Genomic DNA, 26,498 nt, shown 5'->3' on the forward strand with positions numbered 1-26,498 from the left:
AGTTGTAATTTTATCATGGGGTGAGGTGTGGAGAGGGATGGGTATCAGGGGCAGAGGAGGGGATGGACCCCTCGTTGATGCGCCACTGGGAGGTGGACACACTCCTCCAGCGTCTGTCTCACGTGCGCGCTACTGTCAATCAACCGAGCGCGTCGTGAGCCTCATTCACAGGTGTTATCTATTAGCTTAGCTCATATGCTGTCAGGTGTAGCGTCTGTGGACCATCAACCCATCTCCTTACTGTGAGGGACATTTTCTGGCGGTTTCCTGGCAGGCTGCAGTCGGCTTTGCAGATGCCATGTTTGAGCAGTGAGCATGGCGGAAAATCATCTGGAGTACGGCTACCTGGAGGGCGAGTCCATCGGGGAACATTTCGCCGAGGACCCGGTGGGTATCGTTATGTTTGTAGTGGATCGAAAGGCGGCCGTCACGTTTGTTGGTCTGTACGCACGCCAGCAGGGGCGAGCAGCGATGGTCACGTTGGACAAACAAGCGCAGAAATAAGCTATGCTATGTGGGATCGTTGTATCACTGATAAACGTTATGTGCGAAGAACGACATCAGTGACTCACATCCCGTTATAACATGCTGAGTGAGTTGTTCGGCATGGAGCCAAGCAGGTGCACTGCATGTCCAGGCTGAGGAACACACAGAGTGGGTCTAAGTGATGATTCAGCCTCTGAAATAATGGGAAAAAGCCTGTTTTACGCACAGATATGGTGCTAAAATCACAGGCCAGCTACATGACCTTTTACCTGAGCAAAATAGAATGTGTCAGATTCACATTTGAATATATTTTTGATTGAACAAGCACGTTTTTTGGAAGCATTTGGTGCTTTCACGTGTTGTTTGCATAGAGAACTTTTGTTCAGAAATAAATAACATGTTGGCCAAGCAGTTCATTCCTTCTGGTCGTTTCATTTTCACATATCAAACCAGAAAATCTTGTAATGCAGATCAATAAAAATCCAGGCTATCACTATCTTTTTTTTTTTTTTTATATCAAAATCAATACACAGATGGGTGACATATTAAAGGAAAAGCCAGCAGTACATTAAGATGTTGGGCCACTAACAGCGTTAATGCTTCTCATCACTGAACACCATTCATCAGAAATATATTCTCTTACTTAGTGTTTTTTGGTGATCCAGAATATCCTATAGGTGTTAAATTGGGTTGAGATCTTCTCCTCTGAAGGCCACAGCATGTGATTGACTTGATTTTCATTTTCAACCCATGCAGTGATCCCTTACGCACTTTATCCAATAAGTTTCTGCACTCATTTCATTTTAATTTGTCACCAGTCTGGTTTTCAGTCCCTGCTTTAGTCCATAGTGACTTCATGCTCTGGTTTCCATGTTTGTTTGTTTTTTCTCAGGAGCTGGCAGCCATCAAGGCCAGGGTTCAGGAGCTGGAGATGGAAGAGGAGACGGAGAGACTGAAGGAGGAGGAGGAGAGGTGTGAGGCAGGAGACATGCAGCTCCTGACCAGCAGCCCTCGACCTGGTGAGACAGCCCACGGGTCTTATCCGCCTCGTGGGTTGTTATTGTGTCATATTGCTGTGCAGCTGAATGCTGATTATGCATTTTGGAAGCCTGGACAGTGTATTGTTAGCCAGGTGTGTAGCATCGCAGCCTCCAGGCAGGTGAGGTAGCCACATCTCCACCATCTGGCTAACACCTGGGACACTTCACATGTGCCTCATCACTGCCCAATGAGACGGAGCAGTGAGCCCCAGAGAACCAGAAGGGTCCTCCACTCTGCCTGTGGCGATTTTCTGCCTCTGTGCATCTCATCCCTTTCGTTCTCCCCTTCCTCCCTTTGGTTCCTCCTCACAACAGACATGCAATCAGACAGGAGCCAGATTCTCAGATATATATTGTCAAAGGTGGTGCAAGAAATAGATATATCAGTGAAAGTAATCATTATCTTATGTGACCTGGAGTGGCCCCCTGTGTAGACGGTACTTTCTTTACATTGCATGCACAAAAGCAATGTATACAATTGTGCAATTACAATTGTTGTATCCTCCACAGGACCTTTCTACAATATGACTCCTGAGGAGAGGATAGACGCAGACAACAGATCAGTCTATGTAGGAAATGTAAGACTTTTATATCTGTCTTTTCTTCATACTCAGCATGTGTTTTTCACACCTCTGATCTGACACTCTGTTGAATAAAATCCCAGGTAGACTACGGAGCCACTGCAGATGAGCTGGAGATCCATTTCAACGGCTGTGGTCCTGTCAACCGAGTTACCATCCTGTGTGACAGGTTCTCCGGTCATCCCAAGGGGTGCGTTCAACCTGTGCATATGCCTTATACTTGCATCTACCTGACGACGTTCGACTGGAGAATACAACTGTTAGCATGTTGGCATCTGAGTTTATTTATCGTTGGTCTTTTCTCTCCCCCTTTCACAGCTTCGCTTACATTGAGTTCTCTGATCGAGACTCTGTGAATAGCGCTATTGGTTTGCATGAGACCTTGTTCAGAGGAAGAGTCCTTAAGGTGAGGTGCATTACACTACATGTTAGTCTTGAAGGAAACCCCTCAAACTGCAACTCTGATTCCAAAAAAGATGGGACATTGTGTAAAACACAACTAAAACAGAATTTTGATCATTCTTTTTGACATTTACTCAATTGAAAACAGTACAAAGACAATATATCTAATGTTTTACCTCATCGGACAGGAACAACCAAAGACTGGGAAAGTTGTGGAATGCTCCAAAAACACCTGTTTGGAACATTCTACAGGTAAACAGGTTCATTGGTGACAGGTGATAGTATCATGATTGGGTATGAAAGGGGCATCCTGGAAAGGCTCAGTCATTCACAAGCAAAGATGGAGTGAAGTTCACTGCTTAGTGAACACATGATTGTACAGAGGATGTTACTGCATGGACTCAGGAACACTTCGTAAAACCTTTTTCAGTAAACACAGTTTGTTTGCAAATGATTGCATTCTGTTTTTATTTATGTCCCAACTTTTTTGGAATCAGGGTTGTGGTTGGCTACTCACAACTGTCAGTCAAATCTCAGTGCACACACACACGGTTTATAGCAGTCCAAATACTACTACTGTAACACTAGATTTTAGGACTGACAGTCAGGTCCAGCTGTTTGATTTGGTCAGGGGAAGGATGTGGAAGGGTGTGTTTAAACTGAATTTTTGTCTGGTGGTGCTCAAGTGATGCCCATAAATAGTCTGCTATTTAGCACTTCCTCTGACCATGATTCATCATCCCTCCTGGTGAATTGAGAAATACCATTTTGGGTTTGTGTGACTTGCAAACCAGTTACAGCACTCACTCAGTTTATTTTCCTCAATTTGAGCTGCTCTCATAGATGTGAGCAAATTGCACTCTTTCTACGCATCACATTTTGGGTTTTCTGTTCCATCACTGTTGAATAGCAAACATGTCGTTTCTTTTAAACACTAATCAATAATCCTACACAGTGAAGTAAAAAAAGCGTTCTTTGGCTTGCAGGTAATGCCCAAGAGGACCAACATGCCAGGCATCAGCACCACAGACAGGGGAGGACACAGAGGTGGCCACTCCAGAGGCAGAGGCCGTGGTTTCCGTCCGCCCCGATACCAGAACAGTTCTCGAGGCAGGTTCCGGTACCAGTCAACAAGACCACAACATCAAACACCCCACCCTTACTACGGAGGCCCCTCAGTGGGGAAGAGACAGTGGGGACACATGGACTACCATGAACAGATGCCTAAACGTTACCCATGTCTTCTTCTCATCACCCCACCGTCAGAGGAGTTGGGGGCAGGGTCGAGTGGACAGCACTACCCTCAGCAGCGCTAGCAGTACCCACGGTAAACATACTAAAGTGGGCGACTAGAACTGATCATTTTAAATAAGTGTTTCCAGGCATTACTGAGTTGAACATCGTGCAAGAGATAGCAGAGATGACTTAGCATCCCTTCATCATTCCTTCAGTAGGTAGATGTGAAGAATGTAGACTGGGGTCAGAGGTGTTGCATTATAAGCTTATGTTGCTGTGAATGCATGGGACAATCCTCAAATTGTTATGCAGTTTTTGTCTCAACATTTTTACAAATCGATGCGAATGTATTGTGTTACTGCCTGCAGTGTTATGTATAAGTCCTCCCTATGTATAACTTATAAGTTATTTGCTATGTAAGTGAATGAATAAATAAAACAATGATCCGGTGCTCGCTTTGTTGTAAAATGAGAATGCATGCAGTGATATGCAACAACATTTAAGATTTATTACTTATGCATTTCAATAACAAAGGCAACATGTAAACAAACAAATAGGATCAGAGGTGTTCTGTACAGTGGAAGCTCAGGAAAGAGGTAGATGGGACATCAGCCAGTTTGCACCATCATCCCAGATACAATGCCATCGAAAGCCCTGGAGAGTGATTTGTCAACAATTAAATACTGCTGGTTTAGGAAAATGGTGACGAAAATCTTAATGCAATTTCAAAAGAATAAACTCACTTGGACTGAATGGGATCCCCGGGATTGTGGAATGGGTTGCACATTACGTCGGTGAAAGAGTTGTGTATTTTTCTGAACATCTGCAATGGAACAAGTTACTACTTTAAAGCATTCACAAAAAATTCTAACAAACATCACAAAATGTATTGCTGGTTCATGTATGTGTGCACGCTCATCCTAAATTCAGGTTTCTTCATATAACTGTGTGTGGTAAGGATTCTACAATAGGTGCCAGATTTCTAAATTGCCCAAATAACTGCACTGTGAAAATGTAGAAAAAAAAAATGAATGACAATATTGTAGCAGCTTTTCTGGAATTAGCTTATATCAATTTCATTCTTAATTTTCAAGATCATTACAAGTAGATCTATCTGTGGGTCGACAGTGCTGCAGGACAGGCCTACTACATGACACGCCCTCCAAACTGTCACAATTTGGTTAAGTTTAGGCACAAAAACTTGAGAATTATCCTTGTTAGCTCAACTTACACTTCTAATTTCATTGTCTCGTAGTGATGTATTTGAAGAGTCCACAACAATGACAAACTTCACCTTGGAGTTGGTTACATACCCATATCTAGTTTACCAGTTCAGGATATTCGGTTTCCACGCAAGAGACTATGCACAGTATTACTCACTGTAATACTATCTTATTTTACAGCAAGTCTCATACACATAATATAAAGACTTAAACCATTCTACAACAATATTAAAAGAAATGCAATGGTCTACACGTCTAGGAATATGACCATAGACTGTATTAGGATTTCAGCATCTTTCTCGATTAGCAGAGGTGTGTACATTTAGTTCAGTTCTTCAGATGTAATAAACATGTGATGGACAATCTTGTTAAAAATATAATTAACCTTAGATCACAGTCTAAACCCTGCAAAAGAAAGATTATCTATTTAAAAGATAAGTCAAGTGCTTGAAGCACTGTCTTGAGGGTTTTCCCAGCCCTAAACCTTAAAAAGAAAAAAGAAAAACAAGGATACACTTTATAGTCTTCGGTGGGATAGAGCAGACCCAGGTAGAGCTCTCGCTGGTCTCCCAAAGATTTGCCCACTGCTGAGATCTTCTCCTCCACAACATCCAGAGACGTGTGCACTGTGTAGTGAAACTTCAGCTCATTTTGAGTGGGCACGCTGCGGATGTACAGCGGGTAGTTCTGGGAAAAGGACATAAAAGAGCGCAGACACCCAATAACGAACTTGTTAAGAGCAACACGTTTGAACTGTTGGCAGAAAACCTCATCAACGAGGTGGCGAACTGTTACAACAGCCAGTCCAACAGAATGCTAATGTTGTTAGCTGTTAATGTTAGCTCCGTTTGCGGACCTTCTGGCAAATACAGAAAGCTGACATTTACTTAGAGACGATTATAAGAATAACGAAAATACTTTAGGATTAAAAAAAACAGGCCATGGGTGTAACCTGGGACATTTTTAACAGGAATCATTACCTCTTTTGCGATCACCGCTATGCACACCGCCATGTTTGTGCTCCTCCTCCTCCGACCTGTCAGATGTTGTCACGTGAGACGCTGCATTCATATGCTGTAGAAAAAGTGGGAACACACAAGAATATCGTATTTTTATATATCATACACATCGTGTTTTAGAACTGCATTATTCATTTAAGTTACTTATATTGTACATTTTTAATTTTATTGACCAAAGGTGTTTCGTGACTCGGTCATTTCTTTATTTTTTCCCCTCAGCATCCGAACCAGCCACAGATTCAATATTAATCAGATGTCCCTGAATGCACCAAAAATCACGGAACAATTTTACGGTTATAAGTTTAATGATTTAATCCTAATGTAAAGCGCTACCACTTTCATAAATCAACTAAATTAAAACCGTTTTTGCTCAAATGTATTCTAAAACTGAATTAATTCAAATAAACACTTCAAAACTGTTGCTTTATCGTGTATGCGCAAGCGCTGCGCCGAAAACTCGCACGAAGGCACACAAGTTATTTCCGCGAAGTTGAAGTTGACGCTCATATGACTCTAGCACAGCAAGTCGAGGATGTACACCTCAACTCTGACTCTCCTCTGTGCAATAATATGTTGTACATTGGCAAGAAACTCTCCAAATGTTTTTCCTCCCAACATTATCATCATGCTCATGGATGACGTAAGTTTCTTTCTCTTTCTCACCTGTTCTCGTGACTTCGGTCCATCACAACTGCAGCACAGCTTTGTTTGGGAGCCCTGAGTATCTTTTTCTGTCTCCTTCCTCCTCTCTGTGTATGATTTCTCTTTGCCTGTGGGTCGTGAGAAGTCCCCTCTCTCTATACATGTCAATGAACGTTGCAGTCTGTAAATATTGTCTATGTCTGTGCATAAATGTGTGTTGCACCTTTCTGGGTGTTAATATTGTATAATAGCCAATATAAAAGGCAGGAGTTTTGTATATATATTGTCAATTCTTTCCCTCTGCTCTTCAGATGGGCTGGGGGGACTTGGGGGTGTTTGGCCAGCCCTCTAAAGAGACCCCCAACCTGGATGCCATGGCCGCCCAGGGCATGCTGCTTCCAAATTTCTACACCGCCAATCCTCTCTGTTCTCCGTGTGAGTGTGAGAAAATGTACCCGTAGTTCATGTTAGTTTGACAGCGCCTCATTCAAGTGCAGCATGCAAAGTAGAGTGCACTGTGTTAAAGTAATTCTATGAGGGGAAGCAGGTATGTCAACATTACTATGGTTAGAAACCTTTGAACTCCATCTTGGTATTTTTCATGGTTGTAGGTAACTTAACTGAAGGTATCGATATAAAATGTGCTTTTCTTCTTTTTGCGTTGAAATATGGAGATACAGGTTATTGCCTGAATACAGAGATTAGATGAGATAATGGTAAATTAGACACATATATGAGATGAACCACAACCATTAAACGCAGCTGCTAAAGAAAGAGTGTTGGCCGTGGTAGTCACAGAGAACCAACTCTCAGAAAGTTACACAAAGAAACTTAGATTTTATTCAGTTCAGTTTTATTTATATAGTGCCAGATCACAACAGAAGTTGTCTCAGGACACTTTCCATATACAGCTGGCACAGACCAAACTCTTTATCTACAGAGACTCAACAGTTCCCTCGTGAGCAAGTGCTTGGCGACAGTGGTGAGGAAAAAACGTCCTTTTAACAGGCAGAAACCTCAGGCAGAACCAGGCTCTGGTTCAGAGGAGCTCAATGTATCTTTGGAGGTCCCCCAACAGTCTAATCCTATAGCAGCATAGCTAGGGGCTGGTCCAAGGCAAGCTTGAGCCATCACGGCTGTTTTACATGGGAGTTAAAGGACACATCCTGATAAAAGATAACTCCCAGATTCTTTACAGTGGTGAAGAAGAAGAGGTTTTATTACAGCTAATTTAGAGGACTGTGGTGTGTAGCCTGTTGATAAAGACAGATTGATCCAATAAAGAAGAGCCAATTAAGGCTAAAACTCCTTTAAGCAGCTTAGTTGGGATGGGGTCTAAAATACAGGTTGACGATTTTTAGGACGAAATTATTAAAATTGCTTGGTGAACGTCGACAGGTGAAAAACAGTCTAAAACCGCAACAGGTTTAATGACAATTTCTATGGTTTCTGTGTTTGAAGATATCCGTACCTGTTGAGGTGAGGAATTCTGTCTCTAATAGTAAGAATTTTATCATTACAGGAGCTCGTTACTGCTCAGGGCTAAAGGAATACATGGTTCAACACAATTATGGCTGTCTGTCAGCCTGGCTACAGTGCTGAAGACACACCTGGGATGGTTCTTATTTTCCTCTATTAGTGCAGAAGAATAGGCTGCCCTAGCACTGCTTTCCTGTATCGATTTTTGTTAATTATGATAGTAAGTTCACATGTGCACATGTTAAAATTCTGTTTTTTTTATTAATTGAAGTATTTTAAGAGGTGGACAAATTAATTTGGATTCTCCAATGCCTGTGACATTGGATTTAGAGAGGGAACTACATCTGACTCTTTTTGTCAGTACAAAAAGAAGAACAACATACAGAAATCCTATTAACTTTTTCTATCATTTTATCGACAGCCAGAGCTGCACTTCTCACCGGGAGGCTGCCTGTCAGAAACGGTTTCTACACCACTAATGGCCACGCCAGAAACGGTACAGTCTCAGGAAATCCTTACTGTGCAAATTATCCAGCTCTACATAATTTCTTGCAGGTTTTCTCATTACTTACACTATCATGTACAGTGTGCAGTTAAGTAATGAAAAGTTTTGTACACTAAATTTTGACCTTTTTTTTTTTTTTTTCTAGCATACACACCGCAGGAGATAGTGGGAGGAATCTCCAAAGATGAGATTCTGTTACCCAAGATGCTGAAGAAAAAGGGCTACGTCAGCAAGATAGTTGGCAAGTGGTAAGCTCTTTATCTTCCTTTAGTCCAGGCGTTTTAGAGGTTTCTAAAGTTTTAGAGGTTATGTTAATAATGACTGGTGATGGTGGCTATGACTCAGGATATAATAAACTTTATTTATACAGTACTTCTTAAAACAAAGTTACAAAGTGCGTAAGTGCCAGTGCCTTGAATGTGTGTGCAGGTGTGCAGGTGTGTGTGTAAATGGGTGAAATAGAGGCAAATTGTAAAGCGATTAACATGAAAACTAAATTCTGTAAAAGCCCAATGTCCATGAATCAACATTGAATGAGGTGAATGATGCGGATCACCAGTATCCACTTATCTTTCTGAGTTGGTGGAAAAGTAAATTGAATAAACAGAATGTTTATTTACAATCTTTCTAAAAGTATCCATCAATTACCAATGCAGTATATTTGCATGTTTTGTCCAATTTGTTACGAATCATGTGAACTTAACATTACTGATGATCATTTTCCACGGTATGCAAAAATCTTCTACTACATTTTTGAATGCATCTGTCCTATTCCCTGAGGCACCCATTGATTTGCATTCATTTCAGTGTGGTATGGAAATCTTCAGGCATAGCTCAGACTTGTTTGGGATAGGTAATACATCACCCAGAGGATAATCTGCCTTTTGTTTTTGCTCTGTAATAATGCACCAAGGAATGCTCTGCAAGTCAATTTGCTTACTGTGCTGAAGTGAATGAGAGCCAATGACAATGACTAAAGGTAGTCACTGCAATCAAACATAAAAATAAGTATGTTGCACTTTAGAAAATAGTGTGTATTAGCACAAGTATATGTGATTTGTAATAACGGTCATAATTCAAACATGCAAAAACACAAAGAATGCTCCTTCATTCATGGTTATCTTACAATGTGTTTGAGTGTACTTTGTTTGCCACTACAGGCATCTGGGCCACAGACCAATGTACCTGCCTCTGGAGAATGGTTTTGATGAATGGTTTGGTGCGCCAAACTGCCACTTTGGCCCCTACAACACCAGCATCAGACCCAACATCCCTGTCTACAACAACTCTGAGATGGCTGGCAGGTTGTATCACACTCAAGCGCTCAGATATACATAACAGCAGGCAGAAACGGTGGCTGAGAATCTATAAAAATCTTCTTCCCCCATGACTCAGAGGAATAGTTTGGCTGGCTGCTCCTCTGGATGAGTTGAGTGTCTCCCCTCCTCTTCCTTCCCTGTACCAGCTGTGCTTGTGTATTCCATTTTCCGCCCATTTGTTTTCCCCAAAACAGCCATATGTGTATTCAGGGTCATTGGAACTGGCAGCCGGGCGTGTTTTTCGCTTAGCCGTGGGTTTAATCAGCGGTGCATACCTGGGCCCTGGACAGACATGCACACACACATAGACACGTATACACACAGACACACACACGCCCTCAAGAGACGGCAGGTTGCGTTGGCTGTATGCGGAGACACCTGGAGGAAGTGAAGCGTAAGAAAGAGAGATGCCTGTCACTGCTTCTCTACTCGCTGCGCCACGCTTCAGCAACACCTCATAACAGTTCCCTCTGCTCAGCTCTGCTGCGACTTCCAAATATGTCTTTCACCAAAATCTCCTGCAAACACAGTCCACAAGAGGGAAATTTGCTTTCATTGTCTTGATGATATTGTCTGCAGTAGTTTCAGTCAATTTAGAGGCAGATTGAAAGCCCTGACAATACAATCAGGTCATTGGGAATGATTTCCTATGCTTGAATAAGCAAAGGAGAGATGGCATGTTGTGGCCTCTGCAGGTATTCCGATGAGAGGTTGGCTATAAAATAATGAAGGTTTGTCAACTCACTTGTTTTCTAGATACTATGAGGAGTTTAAGATTGACAGGCATACTGGAGAATCCAACCTCACACAGATCTACTTGATGGTAAGTTAAGGCTGTCTCTATCTCAGGTGATGCAACACTGTCAGTGAAGCCGAGTATGTCAGGTACAGCCAGTTTAGCTTCACAGTTGCCTTGGTAAAGCAATTAATGGAATAGAATAGTATAGAATACAACTTCATTGTCCATCAGAGTCGCAAACCGTCTTTGCCCCACCAAAACATAAAAGCACAAGAACATACATCATCTATTCAGCAAATTAAAAATGCGATTAAAACCTGATTTTGGCCTTTTGATCATTACCCTGCTTTTCACCAGCAGAAGTGGATTGTTGACTTCTGCGCACACTCGTCTTGATTGCTGTATCTCTGCTGCTTACGTCACTCCCTCCCATTCTGTTCCTAAAGGGATCAAAAGCAGCCTGCAGAGACACACTGCGTGCTTGAGAGGTGTAATGTGTCATCACAAGAAGAGGCCGGATCTGTCAAGTAGAGCTTTGTTGAGCTCATATTAGCATGTCTAATGGGACTGGTTTCCAGAGCGCAGTTATTAATGTGGCTGATTGTTTGAAAAAATGAAACGAAACTTTGAAATACTATCTTATATTTCTTGTTGTTAAGTTTGATTTTGCCAGCAGCAGAAATACAGAAATTTGACAGTAGTCTACATATGGCATGCAAAAATCCAGTTTCAGTACTATATCCAATACTAAAAAGTAAAAGGCGTCACAATGAAATCGTTTTTGTTTATCGCTGTTTTGACGGATAGTGTGCAAAAGTTAATATAAGGTGCACACCAACAGACGTCAACTGAGCTGCTACTTTGAAAACATAAAATCCAAGTTGAAAATAGAAAATGTCACCTATAGCCAGTTAAGCGCTTTTCCATTTATTAGTATATAAATGTGTCTTTTAAAAGTAAATTTCATTGTCATTTTTCAGATAGACATACACTCAATAGCAACTCAAAAGCAACTGGCTGTGCTGCATTCTCAAAACATGAATTAGTATGTGGTATGCAAGTGAGAAAGAGGTTATTTACTTTATGCAGCTTGACAGCAGCACTGTGAATGGAGCTGCAGTAGGTCGTTTGACACTGGCAGTATGGTCACACTCTCTCACACCTCCCACCTCTACAGGAAGGTCTTGACTTCATACGGCGTCAGACTGAGGCCCAGCGGCCGTTCTTCCTCTACTGGGCAGCCGACGCCACCCACGGCCCCGTCTATGCCTCCAAAAACTTCCTGGGGAAGAGCCAGCGAGGCCTGTACATTATGTCCTACCTCACTGTCTCTTTTATTGCAGATGTGTGTCATTACCAATGAACGGATCTCCACAGGGGAATGTAATCGTCTGTGTTGTGTAGGTATGGTGATGCCGTGATGGAATTGGACTACAGCGTCGGTCAGATCTTGTCACAGCTGCAGAGTCTGGGCATAGGACAGAATACCTTTGTCTTCTTCACCTCAGACAACGGAGCTGCTGTAGCTGCAGGCCCACGGAGAAGTAGGCGCAGCTCAAATGCACACCACCAGATTGGTTTCACAAAGTGATTTTCTTCCTTGCATACGTGTGTGATTTGATACATGTTTTTTGTGCTTGTGCTTCCTCAGGTGGCAGCAATGGGCCTTTCCTCTGTGGGAAGGAGACCACCTTTGAAGGGGGCATGAGAGAGCCAGCCATTGCCTGGTGGCCTGAACACATCAAAGAGGGCACGGTAAGAATACCCCTGTGATTTGAAGCTTTTACCAAATAAATGCCTCCAAAAAAATCCAAGATGATCATTCACTTAATCCCTGCCATCTTCTCTAGAGAATAGGCTGAACTTAGACTTAGACCCAGGATCCAGTGCCAGTTTTTTTTCTTCTTCTAAGCATTGTTGCTCCCTAATGTTCTGCCTATCAACAGGTTCCAGGAGCTGAAATATTCTCTGTAAAGCTGCAGGCGATGTATAGGATTGTAAAGCAGGTTGAGAGCAAAGGAATAATTATTTCACTAATCCTCTCTTTTGAATGATTGTCGCTTTTTGTTTCATTTGTGTATCATTTACCACCTTACTTGTGCACGCTCTACTTGCGCCGTAAACCAGTTAATCTTGACCACGTTCGCCTTCTATTGAGCGTTTGAACCCTAGAAACAGTAAAGACAAACTGTGCGACTGTGGCCGTGAAGCGTGTGGGCGCTTTTTTCCACTGTTTCCTCAAATATGTTTGGCTGGAATTAATGCCCCAAACTCTCTCTCTCTTTCCTCCTTCCCCCTTCCCGTTTTAACCCCCCACCCACACCGTGATCCTCTAAGCCTGTGCGTTCTGCAAATGACTTTTAATTGTATTAGGGGCAGCTGTGACACGGGGCTGTGACGCAGAGGGATTTGGTGGAGGAGCGAGCGGAGGCTGCAGTCTGCAGTAAGCCTTGCCCCTGGCTCATCTCACAGGGGTGTGCTGGGGCCTGATAGCACAGCAGAGTAGCGAGGGAGAGGGGGATTGGGAGCGTCTTAAGCGGCTAATCTGTTTGTGTGTTTGCTGAGGTTGGATTGAGCTGTAATGAGGACTTCAGTATCTGAATATGCCAGGCGCTCAGGATAAAGGAACGGAGGGGTGGAGTGGGGTGGTGGAGAGTTGGGTGGGGGGGGGGGGATACAGGGAAGGAAGCAAGGAAGAAGTAAAAGAGGTGGCTGTGTAGTAAAGAGAAAAGGAGGAAGAGTGCTGCTAAAGACGCTGGCGCTGCCACACTGCCAGGAACGTTGTTGTGTTTGCGGGGCTTTTCTGCACCTGTGCCACATTATTATTGACCGGTGTGTCTGTGTATACATGTCTGAGGCACTTTTGTTTGATTCTACGAGGCCACATATGTATGCGTGCTTTCATATGTGTGTTGAATTAGTTGCATATGTGGCAGATAACTTTGTAGACCAGTGGAACAGACGCAGATGTAAGTAATACTACTACCGAAGCAGGACATCACAAAACACCTACAGTGTGTGTGTGTGTGTGTGTGTGTGTGTGTGTGTGTGTGTGTATTTGCAGTTGTTGTGAGAACGAGGGTCAATAGATCCTCCCTGAAGCTCTCTGGGGTTGTGATGACAAAGCTGCTTTGTTGGAGCTACTGTACTCCACAGCTCTGGATTTATCACTCTGTGCTGCTTGGGAGGGAGGACAGACCAGGCACAGGGTTGCCCCCCTTTCTTATTTGTAGTCTTCTGGAAATCTCTGTTGATCTGTGCATTGAAAAGCCCATAAGCTATTGGAGCAAAATGCTGGAGACAACAAACAGCCATGCAGGCCTTTGTTAAAAGGGGATTTCAGCAGGTTTATTGTACTGAGTGAGCACCGATGTGTCTTTACAGTATTTGAGATCAAGAGACAAGTTTTGGGGTATGGGGGGGACAGAAAAACCACTGTGTTTCCCCTCATGTCTTAAACAGACAAAAAGACCTTTAATCTGTCAATGCCTTTGAATGATGAAACTTAGTCATTTGCTCATATTTAGCAGGATGGACGGAGATGTACTGGAATGAAGAAGCATAGTTGGTATGAAGCAGGTGCAGATTCAGCATTCTCCCAGTGCCTCAGGGGGAGATGCCATGGTGAGGGGCATGATGATGAGGGGTGGTGGCTGTAAGAACAAAAACTCGGGAGGCGGGTGGGGGTGTCTGCCCCACAGTGTTGTCGAGCGTCACAATCCCTTTTGTTGGGTTTTATCAGGCAGCGGACACACAGGCAGAGTGGCAGAGACGGGGATGGAAGCCCTGCCTCCTCAGATAACCAACATCACCACTCACGACACAGAATGAAATAAGAGAAAGAGAGGGAAGGAGAATGTGACATTAATAGAGAGTGATGAGTCAGTCAAAAAAGGGAAAGAACAAAGGGTGAAGAAAGACTGAAGTTCAGTGTAGACTGCGAAAGAGGCCAAAGCTAATAAAGGAAGGAAATAAAAGATGGCAACTCATGAGATAAATTCCTCCGTCAGAGCGGCCTGAGTCTGAAAGTTTGGGGTTTTGGCCATGCAAGTTATTACCAACTAAATGTCAGTTTTGCTTCTTCTTGTGTCCTTTTGTCCTGTCTTCTTTAATGGTTTGTGTGTATCTGCGAAAGGGGGACTTTAAAAAAAAAAAAATGGAGTGAAGGACTAAATCTGTGTGTGTGTGTGTGTGTGTGTGTGTGTGTGTGTGTGTGTGTGTGTGTGTGTGTGTCTGGATGTGCAGATAGATCATGGAATGCATTGCAAAGCCTTTTCTGTGGCTAGTTCTGTGGATACAGAAGAAAAGGGAATTCATTTCAGTGCTTAGGAGCCTGTGTGTGTGAGTGCGTGTGTGTCTGTGTCTGTATGTGTGCTGGCTGCCGATAGGAGCACAGCGGCACATGGCGGTGCAGCTGCACAGGCCTGATAGTGCTATCTGATTGTGAGCGTGCCGTCTCCCTCTAAGGCTCGCTCAGGAGAGAATGGAACGGAAGATCAAGGATGACAGCGAAAAATGGCATTTTATCTGAAAATAGTTCAAAGTTTATAAATAAAATAAAGCTTTTCACTGGGACTGGGAGAAGGAGATAAAACACCAGCTCGCTCCAGCTCCAGCCGCCTGCTTGCCCGGGCCTTGTCCTCTCCCTACTTCCTCTTCTCTTTTTCTTCGCTCCTCCTCCCCCCCTACAAAAAACTCATTTAGAAAGAGAGGCATTTTGGAGGTTTTTATAATAAACCTGCAAGCAGAGATTAGAGAGGAGACTGAAGAAATGCACCTCTTTCCGACATGTGTACACACAACCACACATACAAACATCCTCATGACTCATGACTGTGCGTTGTCACCTTGTCTGCAAGAAAATCCAGCGTAAAAGAGATCATTCTAGATTTGTGAACTCTTGATTATTTGCCAGAAACAAGAAGCAAAATCATCACGAAACACTGCCATGAAACTGTGTGTGTGTGTGTGTGTGTGTGTGTGTGTATGTGTGTGTGACACCGTGGGGATTCACCTTCCTTATGAGGACAAAAATGCCAAGTCCCAATAAGGTACCTTGGTTAAGTTTAGGGTTAAGATTACACAAATAATGGTTATGATAAGTCTCCAAGAAATGAATGTAAGTCTATATAATTTCCCCAAAAGTGATGTAAACACACGTGTGTGTGTGTGTGTGTGTGTGTGTGTGTGTGTGTGTGTGTGTGTGTGTACTCAGTTTGTTTTTTAGTCCTTGAGACGACACTTTGGAAGTCCACATTTCTTCAAGGCTCTTTGCTTTTTCCTATCTTAGCTTGCAGGTTGTGTGAAATAGCTTCTCATACTGCAAATAATGGCTGTGCTTTATTTCATTTCTTTGTCATTTTCGCAGGTGAATTTCCAGTTGGCCAACGTGATGGACCTGTTCACCACCAGTCTGGCTCTGGCCGGCATCAGCCCTCCTGATGACAGAACCCTCGATGGACTGGACCTGACACCAGTCCTCCTAAACTACTCAGACAAACTCCAAGACAGGTGAGTACACGCGCTACTGTGTTCATGTTCACATCCCCGAGTGGGAGAGCAGTGAAGAGATAAACAAGGCAGCGTTTTAGCAGCAGCGTGGTTCTCAGTCGGTCAACTGAAATCTCAACTCTTGGAGGGATTGCCTTGAAACGTTGTACAGATTTTCATCTTTTCCAGGTGATGAATCCCATTGACTTCAGTGATCCTGTGACTCTTTTGTGACGTGTGGTTTTGAGTGAAACACCTTAACAACAATTTCATGGATTACAATTAAGCATTCATGTCTCCACTGGGATGCACTTAACCAATTTTGCCGATCCCATGACATTTGCTCTCATCATCATCGTCATCGAGTCAAAATATTATTTTAATTTATTTATTATTTACAGTGCTTTGGTTAATGACCAAATACCTGCAAAACTAATGAGATTGTCATCTACCTCAGCTGTACTTTGCATTCAGCGCCAATTAGCAAATGCTAGAACGCTAACACAGCACACTAAGACGATGAATTTAGCAAACACTGAACCTGCTTAACATCAGCATGTTAACATTGTTATTGTGGGCATGTGATGCTGATGTTAGCATTTATCTCAAAGCGCCGCTGTGAGCCTGATGCTGCAATCCATGGAAAGTCAGAAGTTGGTAGTTCCGAGTCAGAATTCCCAACTTCCAATCTTAATGCGTCAAAGTGGATCTGCGCAGGAAAACATGGACACCTGCAGCAAAGTAATGTTTGTATGGCTGACCTTCAGAAGCATATGAACACGCTGTAAAGGAGACGGGAGGAGTAGGCTAGGACCCCACGCTCAAAGAAGTCTATCAAGCACAACATGCATTTGCATATACACATGAATTTGCGAGAAAAATCAGGTGGTGAGTGGACTGTAAGTGTGAACATGCAAAGAGGAAAGATGCTTTTTAAAATAGAAGCGTCCAATGTGGCGCAAATTCACCTGAGAATAAACCTCTCTCAGCATTAGTTCTCCCTCTTCTCATCCTCAACAGGCCGATCTTCTATTACCGTGGGAATGAGCTGATGGCTGTGAGGCTTGGACAATACAAAGCACACTACTGGACCTGGAGCAACTCCTTGTCGGAGTTCAAAAGCGTAAGACTTCCTGTTAACACACCAACTCTGTCCCATCTCTGTCTCTTCAGCTCCTGATTTACAACGCCACATCCTCCCTCTTTGTCTTTCCTAATCTTACTCAAACACACAAACACTTTCACTGTTGGTGTTATCTTGAAAATGGCTCATCAGTTGACTGCTGTGTACATCAGAGCGTAATGAATATTAATGAGGAGCCCCCACATCAGTGAACTTACATCATTCATCAACCAGTTGACTTGTTTGTTCTAACTCCAGTGGAGATTTTCTTTCCTCGCCATTTACGTACCAACATAGCCGGCTGTGGACTTGTTCTTTTGGCGCCACAGAGTTGAAAAGGAAGAAAGAAAGGCAGATGCCAGCAGTGTCTCTCGGCCTTAATTACATCAACTCGGTGGTGATTAAACATATCAGGAGAAATGTGAAATGTGACACAGAAGCAGGATAGTGCGGCTACCCCTCCGTCCATAAAAACATGTCCTCCTGTCCTCCCTCCACAGCTCTGCTTTTCCTGTGATCCAGTTTGTTTTATGCCCCATCGGTCGCTTAAATTGCTCTCTCCTTCAGGGCCGCTGAATCAATAGCAGCCTCCTTTATCAACTCATGTGAACTGAAGTGGAACTTCACAAATAATGGCGTCTGATTGCCTGTGAGTTGCGTATCGATTGGTGTGTACGTGTGTGTATACGAGAGAGAGAGAGAGAGAGAGAGAGAGGGAGGATCAGAGAAAACATGTACATGTATGTTCAGTACTCCAAATAGACATGCATGTCCGTGTTTTATGGAGTGTCTGTTGAGCTCCTACAAGATGATGTTCAATTCCCGACATGTTTCTCACCGTTATGGCTGAATCCTTAAACTCTCCATCTCATGTAACCCATAGTACACTTTCTAAACCTGAAAAATGTAAACAAACTGACTTATGCGGCCATATCGAGCTGTTCCACACAGTCAGACAACGCATGAAATGTTTGGATTAACGCGGTTTAATGATCACACAGGCTTCAGTTTAACCCGTCCTGCAGCAGAATTCCTAAATCAAACCTAAAAAAACCCCCCTGTTTTTCAGCTTGTTCTTCAGCTGTGGTAATACTTAAAAACATAATTTGGTTTTCTTGGTCCATTGTGAGAAATAAACAAGGGAAAATGTGTGTCTGTGAAGAAGAGCGAAATTACAGGTTAATAGCTGGGAGACGTATTGCTCTGTCCTGGCGTTCACGCAGCTCAGCCATGAGGAAAATGAGAAATTTCACAGGCTTAAATGGCTCTCATCAAACTCTCTTGAGGCAGCGTAGTGATGTTAATATTGCAGAATATAGTTTGTCGTGACTGTGGCTGCTTTGTATCTGGATTGCTGAGTTACCTGTGCTACAGTAGGAGCTCTATGGCAGCTGCTTTTTTTTTGTAACCTTGTTGAATACTTCACCCGGTGATAAATGAAAACTGAAAAATGACCTGTTTCCGAAACACCTGTTAGTTCTACACTGGTTATTTATTTCTGCATCAATTCTATTGCAGAAATTGACAATAGATACTGAACCATGGGCAGCTCCGACCTCCTGGAACCGATCAACATTTAGCAAGTGATCCATAGATAAATTCAATTTTTACACATAGTCTCTACAATATCTCAGATATTCTCGTCAAAGTAATGAGATGTGTTGAAAGTATATAGTGTTTTAAATATTCAGCGACAATCAACATAAAATGATTGTTCTCCTTTCCCTTTGGCTCAAAATAGGCACCAAATATTTCCTTTTCCAAAATTCATCCTGCTACGCCTGGATGCTCCTGCACCTTATCTTGTAATAGCGACTGCTCTGCTCCAGTTTGAAAGCAGCCTGTATCCATAGCATTAATGTCAGGGGAGATATGGATTTCTTGCTGTTATGTCTTGGGTACAAGAGGCAGAGTCAGAGAGATACACACAGCAGGTCTTTCTTGCTGCTCCTCTGGGATGAGGTATTTTTTTCTTCTTCTTTCATTCTTTTCTGCATTTCTAAGCTGTTGGCTTCAAAAGACAGGACAAGTCTGGATGAGAGGAGGCTCTGCGGGTTGGGGAGGGGGTCTATCCTTCTCAGTCTCTCTCTCTTTCCTTCTCCTCTATATGTATTTTGAGGTGCTCCGTCGAGTGATCTCAGAGGGGGGGCAGCAGCAGTTCCTTACAGATGAATGCTTTCTCAATATTAGTTGTGCTCATCAAAACGTGTCTGTTTGTGAGTGTGTGTGCGCGTGCTGAAGAAGGAGGCAGATCTCCACGGGGTTCTGGAGGAGCGAGTGTGACTCAATCAGGCTGCGATCTCTGCCAGGCACATGAGAATGGAGTCAGCGAGCAGGAGAGAAGGCAGGGAGAGATGAAGGGGAGGCAGCACCAAGAAGAAAAGTCCTCTATTTTGCCAGTGACTTGAAGCCCTTTATGATGTGCCAACAATAGATGCATAAATAACACAACAGTTTGGTAGACAATATGCATAAAGGCCATTCTACAACAAGATTAAGCACTGAGCTCAGAGAAGCAGGTGGCTGCGAGCCTAAATCTAAACCTCCAGATCTCTTTAGTGGAGCTGATAATACACACTGAGAAAAGTCATTGTGTGGATGTGCTTGAACTAAAACATCTAAAGGAATCATATATAGAGCATGGGATGTGACCAAATTGGACACAGACTGTGGCAAAAGAAAAACAGAAAGTTAAAGAAGAGTCACTGTAGAGAGCAATTATGGAGAAAATGGGACGCAAGGGTTGAATTCTTTAATTTTTATTTTAAGTTTCACTCGTGGTGCTTAAAGAGTAAAAGCAAGTATCTTGTTTTTAGCAGTGGGACTGAGGTCAAATATGAGTTTATGAGAGCGTAGCAGTCAAAGCTCTTCTGCTCTGTCCTGTGGTGGATTGCAGTCTTACTCCCTCATACATACAGATACAGTGAGGGCCGCAGGACTCGGGCTGAGTGGTGAAATGTTCTCAGTGGTTAAAATATGATTAAATAAATGAATGCTAATCTAACCCATACGCTGCTTGAGTTATATTATTAGACAAAAGCAAAGATCTCATACATCTGTATTGTGCAATGGAGGCAGAGTCATTTGTGTATGAATAAAATTCAACAGGGAGACATCAACTTTTCTGAGATTGGCTTCAAATGAACAAAATATATTAACATCAATTTGCAGCCAGTCTGGTAAAAACCAAAAAAAAAAAAAAGTTTACGTCTTTTGTTGTGTCTCCTCTCTTGCAGGGCATCAACTTCTGTCCAGGTCAAGAGGTCCCGGGCGTGACTACTCATGACCAGAAAAATCACACAATGCAGCCCATCATTTTTGACCTGGGGAGTGATCCTGGGGAAAAGTTCCCGATCAGGTTAGTGCTCTGAAAACTTCAACTCCGCTCACGGCTGATTTCCAGTACGGGGGTGGAGAAGACGAGAGGAGAAGGCAGTCAACCAAGAGCACGTCTTACTCTAGATGATGGAAAATGAACCTCAGAGAGGTGAGAATCGGAGGGCAGTTTGCCTGTTGGTGGCACAGAATGTGTATGAGATCAATGCTGATTCAGTGCCATGAAAAAGAAGGCGGCGGATTGATCCGCTCAGCCAGAGCGCGCCTGATTACTCCCTTCTCTTTGTGATTGTAAACAGCTCCTTAAAGATCACTATCAGGCCCTCAACCCTCCGGTGCACCGCTGCAGGTTAAAATTGCAAGATAAATTGTTCAGGTCTAAATTGAGAGCGAGTGCTGTTTAATGGAGTTCTGTGTGTCTCTGCCTCAGCTCAGAGGAGAGTTAAGAATCACAGAGAGGATCGAGTGACGCCAGAGGACACAGACAGCCGAGGCTGAACTAAGACTGTTACTAAATAAGGATGCAAAAATAGAGAAGCGTCGTCTTCCTCTGCGTACTGTCAGTGCAGAATATTTAAGTGATCCTTTAGAAAAAAAATGGCGCAAGCTGACGCCATGACTAATGCGTTAAGATAATCTCTAAATTGCTTTGATGAGAGAATATTCCTTTTGTGCCGTGTTCACTGTGGCTGCCTCCTGCCAGAAAACCTCGTAGACTGACCTTTCTTTTCTGCCTTCTGCAGCTCAGCCTCTCATATTTTGCTCGGGCCTCCTCATCTCTTTGACTCTTGCTCAGTTCTGAAGTGAGATTGGATGATAAAACATTAATGTTGTTTTTCAATTGGCTACCTTTTAGCCCTGCGATTCACTTGGAAGAATGAAAAAAAAAAACAAGAAGCAAAAACCAATCAATACGCGGCCATGTGTTGTGCTGAGTGCTAGGTGTGTGCGCACACACACACACACACACACACACACAGACACGAAACAAAAGTGCACACTCATTTTTCACTGGGGTCATTGAGTTCGTCTGCAAGGTCACCCCCCCCCCCCGAGACACCCATCTGCCTGACCCCTTCACTGTTCATGCTTCTTCTACTATCTGCTTTAATCTGCACCATTCAGTCCCCTTCCTCTTCAAACTTCTTTCTTACTTTTTCCCTCGTTACTTCTGCTGCTCCACCCATTGCTGTGCAGCTCGGCTCACTCCTCACCACTCAGCTGCTGTCCCTCTGCATCCACTGGGACCGTTCTCCTCCATCCTAGTTAAGTGTGTGTATCTGTGTGTACACACGCGTGTATGTGTGCGTTTTGTCCGTGTGCTCCTCGGTCCCCCAGCTGGACTGGCTGCCTGGCCATCATTAATCTCTGTCTGCACCTAAAGAGCCACTTAAGATGATGTAGGGCCTGTCTGCACACATACCTTCACTACTGTCGCAGCCTGTGATATAGCAAAGAGCATACACACACACACACACACAATCCCAAATCCCGAACAGTCACCCAGGAAAATGGCATAGATTCTAATTATGTAATCTAGGAAAACATTTGGGAGCGAAAATACAGTAGTGCTTAGTTTGTGGATGTTGGAGGATGGCAGGGTCTGTGTTGGTGGTCCATCTGTCCACGATGAAACACGGACCCAGCCAGGTGTGCATCTACCCGACTCGGTGAGTTTGACTCCCCGCTGGATTTGTTCAAAGCCTTCCCCTCTGTGACCTCCAGGCCCTCAGGTTAACACATCCTACTTTCTCACCACCTACCTCAGCTCACGGTCCCAGAGCCCCGGCCGTCCAGCACGTAGTCCCAGCCCTAACACTGCAGGCAGCGCTGCACAGTCTGGCCTCATCTGCTGCCTGCCACCAAGCTCTTGTGTCCCCAATCAATAGTCCTTACTGAAGTGCTCAATTTCCACCAGGGTGGAGAAGATGGTTGAGGGGAGGGGTAGGCAGGACAGATGTATTTGATTGTCTCCTCAATTCCCCCACCTTCTGCCACTGTGTGCTTGTTTGTGTGTGTGTATGTGTGTATGTGTGTGTGTGTGTGTTCCAGCAATAGCGTTATGAATCAGTAATCAGAGTGGTGACACACCTGAGCAATGCCCCCATCCCCCTTGGGTGCCATACATTATAAATCAAAAGACTCCATTTGCATACAGCCTGCTTATTATTCCTGAATTTGCCTCTCCACCAGTAGGCTAAGGGTTGTAATCATGATAATGAGCTGTGCTGACTGTGGGCTTTTTATTATTTGTTTGCAGAGGGGGCATAAACAAATGATATTATTAGTTTTTGATTTAGAGGTCTGTACTGTAAGATTTTCAGTGCATAAACAAAACAATGGAAAACTTAGTGTCCTATGCAAGTTTCTCATTGTATGGCATGCTTTGCTTGCAGACTCCTATGGAGAAACTGAACACTCAAAGCGGTCTGATATATCTCCCTTACATTTACTTCTATTAAGTTGCTTCATCACTTATCACAAAATGAATCGCAACAATGAGTAGCGAGTGCAGATAGGAGGGGATTGAAATATCCCTCTTGCTGATCCAAATCTGGCCAGAGCAGAATTTGCGATTTCAGATAGCTGAAGCAATTTAATCTGAATGTCTGATTTGTAACCGAGGGGAGTAATCCGTTTTTTTCCCCCTATCAGCTGGGGTCACAATGCGCGGATAGTTAGCTTATGACGAATGTGGCACACCAAGAGTGAGACTAATTGCAGCCAGCGCACTACCAGTCGAGTAATTGTAGGGCAAAGTAAAGACTGAGAGTATCAAGGAAAGGAGCAGGTGCTGGCTGATGGAGGGAGCCTTGCTGCCCTGTGGGAGATCTAAGAGGGGAGGGTAGGTGTGAGCTGGACAGGGCCTGGGGTTATTACTCTAATTGACACTTCACCTCACACACATGCACATGGTCTCCAGGGGCCAATCAAAGGGTTGGGTCTGCAGTGGAGGGAGGATGGAAGGCTGGCACAGGTGCTGCTGGCGAGTGTATCAGGGGTGTAATTGCACTGCTGATATTTATCTGTCCGTGTGTCACGCCATCAGACGCCCACTCCCCCAACACACACACACACACACGTGTACACACAGCCCATTAACCCTACAGGTCCTATTGAGAGCAGCGTTCCTTTGAAAGCCTTCAGGGCCCCTGTGTTTTACACACTGAATATAATAATGCGCAGAGGTGCTCGGGCTCACTGGTGTCCAACAACAGTAATTGAGAGACAGGGGATGGGATGGAGGTTACATAGTTCACCCTGCTGAGTGAGCGTTCCCGAAGGGTGCCCGAGTGGACGGCCTGCATGTGTGTGTGTGTGTGTGTGTGTGTGTGTGTGTGTGTGTGTGTGTTTCTGTTTTTGTTGATGAAAGCTATAGCATGTCCCCACTCTGATATAATGAGTAAAGCTTGGACTGGATACACTACAGTCATTCACTGCAGCACACAAATTTAGGGATTGTGTTCATCAGTGTGGTTGTGTGTTAGGTTTTTTAGTTTGGAGTGAAACAACTGCAACAAATGGACAGAACAGATTCAGAGCAAAGACAGATGCTGTGGGTTGTTCTCTGTGCACCAACATATAGAGAAACAACAATTCTGTATGTGTATGTGTGTGTGTGCATGTATATTTACATATGTCACCAACAGATTGATTTAAACTCCTTTAGTGTCATCTTTATGGATGTTCAAGGTGGCTCTTCACTTGAAATTGAAAGAAATAATCAACCATTTTTAATCATCTTAGTCATTTTAACTCTTTCATATCTTTCTGTTTTGGACTTTTGGTCAGACAAAACAAGACATCTGAAGATGTCATCTCAGGCTCTGGGAATTTGTGATGCACATTTTTACTATTTTTTGACACCTCATTTTTTCTAAAAAAATAAATAAATAAAATAAAATAAAATCAGCAGATCACGGATAGTGATAGTCATTGTTCACTGCAGCCTTACTGACATTGTGTGTTGTGTGTCTGCAGTGTCTTGACTAAGGAGTACCAGGATGCATTGAGGAGGATCTCTCCAGTTGTGAAGAAGCATAAGGAGTCTCTGGTGCCCGGCATTCCCCAGCTCAACATGTGTGATTTGGCCGTGATGGTAAGATTTGCATAACATTAATAAACGTATCTATTACTTTCATGACCAACTTTGTCAGTGAAATTGCAAAAATGAATAGTTAAGTTCGTTGTGTGCAGCAGCTGCCTCTTTTCCCACTATAGACAGGGGCAGTGGACCAGAGCCAGATAAGTTTTCACAGCAGATAATGTATGTTTCTTTTAGGCCAGCAGCCCTTAAAGCCAGCACCTTATCTCTCTCTTCTCTCCATCACACTTGTACATCAGATAAATGAAGGCATAAGAGAAATGGATAAAACCTTTATGAAAAAACTGAGAATCAGTAAAAGTCTCTGAACAGAGATCTTTTCTCACATGCTATCTGTTTTCAGGCTGCATCGAGCCTGCAGACTGTCACTGTTCCGCTTCAACAGATGTAGCTTTTATTTTCATATTTATCACCGTTACTAACTTGTTCCAGAATGTGTCATGTTATCACCTTAATTATGACTTTTCCACCATGATCCAGTGTCTGTATTATGCTTTTGTTAGAAAAAAAAAAAGAAAAAAAAAAAAAAAAAGTCTTTTAGGGTTATTTTTAAGGAGCTACATTTTGCAACGACTTTGTCACCCCAAGCACCAGAGACTGTGAACTGCACTGCTGGGGATTCATTTGTGGCATAGCACTGCCCCCTTGTGGTGAAGAAAACAAACACACATCCCAAACGTTTATCTGTGAATTTTTGTTCTACCTTTGCTTATTCTGCCTTTTCTTGTGAGAAATCTGAAATATGATGGGACAGTATTTGTCTAATGACACGGGATACAAGTTACAACTAAGACAGAGACAAAGAACCATACATTAAGGACACAGGATGGCAAGCTGTGACCACCGAATAGCCCAAGACCCTCATGGCACAGGACGAGACAGAAAACAGCTCAGCTTTTACAAGAAGGTTTTAGATCTTGTTGTAAATGGATTAAATGCTTTTATAACTTCATATTCTTGTGCTAACTGTGCTGGTCGCTCTCTGTTACAGAATTGGGCCCCTGCAGGCTGTGAGAAGTTGGGAAAGTGTCTCAAAGTGCCAAAGTCTGCGCCCTGGAAGTGTCACTGGCCACACTGAGAGCAAGAAATGAGGAAGCAAAATGTGAAGATGTGCCTGTCTACAGAACAACAAGCAACCATATTATTTATTGTGATATGTCTTTGAACTCTATGCGTTAATGTTGAAGAGAAAGATGGTTGTGGTGTAAAATCAAGGGAATTATATGGAAATAATGTTACATTGATTATGCAAATAGCTTTCACAGCTATGGTTTTAGTGGGCCAACACAACTTGTACCCGTTCTGAAAAAATGCTGCATCACTAGTCAGTGGTTTAAGTCATGTTAGCGATGCAGAGCAGATAGGGGAATACTGTGCCATGCGGGATTATTGGATTAATTCTGTCTCCTTTTTACATGCATACTACAAAATGTGTTCTTTTTAATAAAAAGTTTTATTGCACACTATATCTTGACTAGTCTTGGGACTGTTAGACCATAGATCCGGTACATTCATAATACATGCATTATGTGCACATACACACATGCAAATGTACTGTACGTCTCCTCATGGGTCTTAAAATACCTGACAGTCAACATGTAATTTCACTATCAATTCAATGAGTAACCTCCAAAACCTCTAATAGTTGTTGTCAAACACCTAGTGATATTGCCGCAGCTGATAAGTTCATCATGATGCAACAGAAAGGCTAACAGTATCTTAAATATGCAGGCTCAGTTTCACTAATGAAATGAATTCTCATAATTCAGTTTG

The 26,498-nt window shown here is 43.2% G+C and overlaps 3 protein-coding genes across 3 annotated transcripts; 2 read left to right on the forward strand and 1 right to left on the reverse strand.

Annotated features, from left to right (window-relative positions):
* pabpn1l (PABPN1 like, cytoplasmic) lies at positions 1–4,189 on the forward strand. Its single transcript, XM_076729941.1, has 6 exons — positions 1–387; positions 1,379–1,505; positions 2,037–2,104; positions 2,191–2,297; positions 2,426–2,513; positions 3,496–4,189. The coding sequence occupies exons 1-6, from the start codon at positions 316–318 to the stop codon at positions 3,823–3,825; spliced, it is 792 nt and encodes a 263-aa protein (XP_076586056.1). The 5' UTR covers positions 1–315; the 3' UTR covers positions 3,826–4,189.
* A 39-nt stretch (positions 4,190–4,228) lies between these two features.
* On the reverse strand, positions 4,229–5,998 carry trappc2l (trafficking protein particle complex subunit 2L). The gene is made up of 5 exons (XM_076729952.1): positions 5,949–5,998; positions 5,483–5,655; positions 4,977–5,064; positions 4,489–4,568; positions 4,229–4,399 (listed from the first exon to the last, which is right to left on the reverse strand). Exons 1-5 carry the CDS (start codon positions 5,979–5,981, stop codon positions 4,354–4,356), a joined length of 420 nt encoding a protein of 139 aa, XP_076586067.1. The 5' UTR covers positions 5,982–5,998; the 3' UTR covers positions 4,229–4,353.
* A 460-nt stretch (positions 5,999–6,458) lies between these two features.
* On the forward strand, positions 6,459–26,191 carry galns (galactosamine (N-acetyl)-6-sulfatase). Its single transcript, XM_076729930.1, has 14 exons — positions 6,459–6,627; positions 6,941–7,064; positions 8,530–8,604; positions 8,759–8,861; positions 9,774–9,917; positions 10,689–10,755; positions 11,849–11,976; positions 12,076–12,215; positions 12,323–12,426; positions 16,040–16,182; positions 17,182–17,284; positions 20,521–20,642; positions 24,602–24,719; positions 25,717–26,191. The coding sequence occupies exons 1-14, from the start codon at positions 6,520–6,522 to the stop codon at positions 25,801–25,803; spliced, it is 1,566 nt and encodes a 521-aa protein (XP_076586045.1). The 5' UTR covers positions 6,459–6,519; the 3' UTR covers positions 25,804–26,191.
* Positions 26,192–26,498: the final 307 nt, after the last annotated feature.

The sequence above is a fragment of the Chaetodon auriga genome, chromosome 1, assembly GCF_051107435.1.
Source record: "Chaetodon auriga isolate fChaAug3 chromosome 1, fChaAug3.hap1, whole genome shotgun sequence".
NCBI classification, from domain to species: Eukaryota; Metazoa; Chordata; class Actinopteri; order Chaetodontiformes; family Chaetodontidae; genus Chaetodon; species Chaetodon auriga.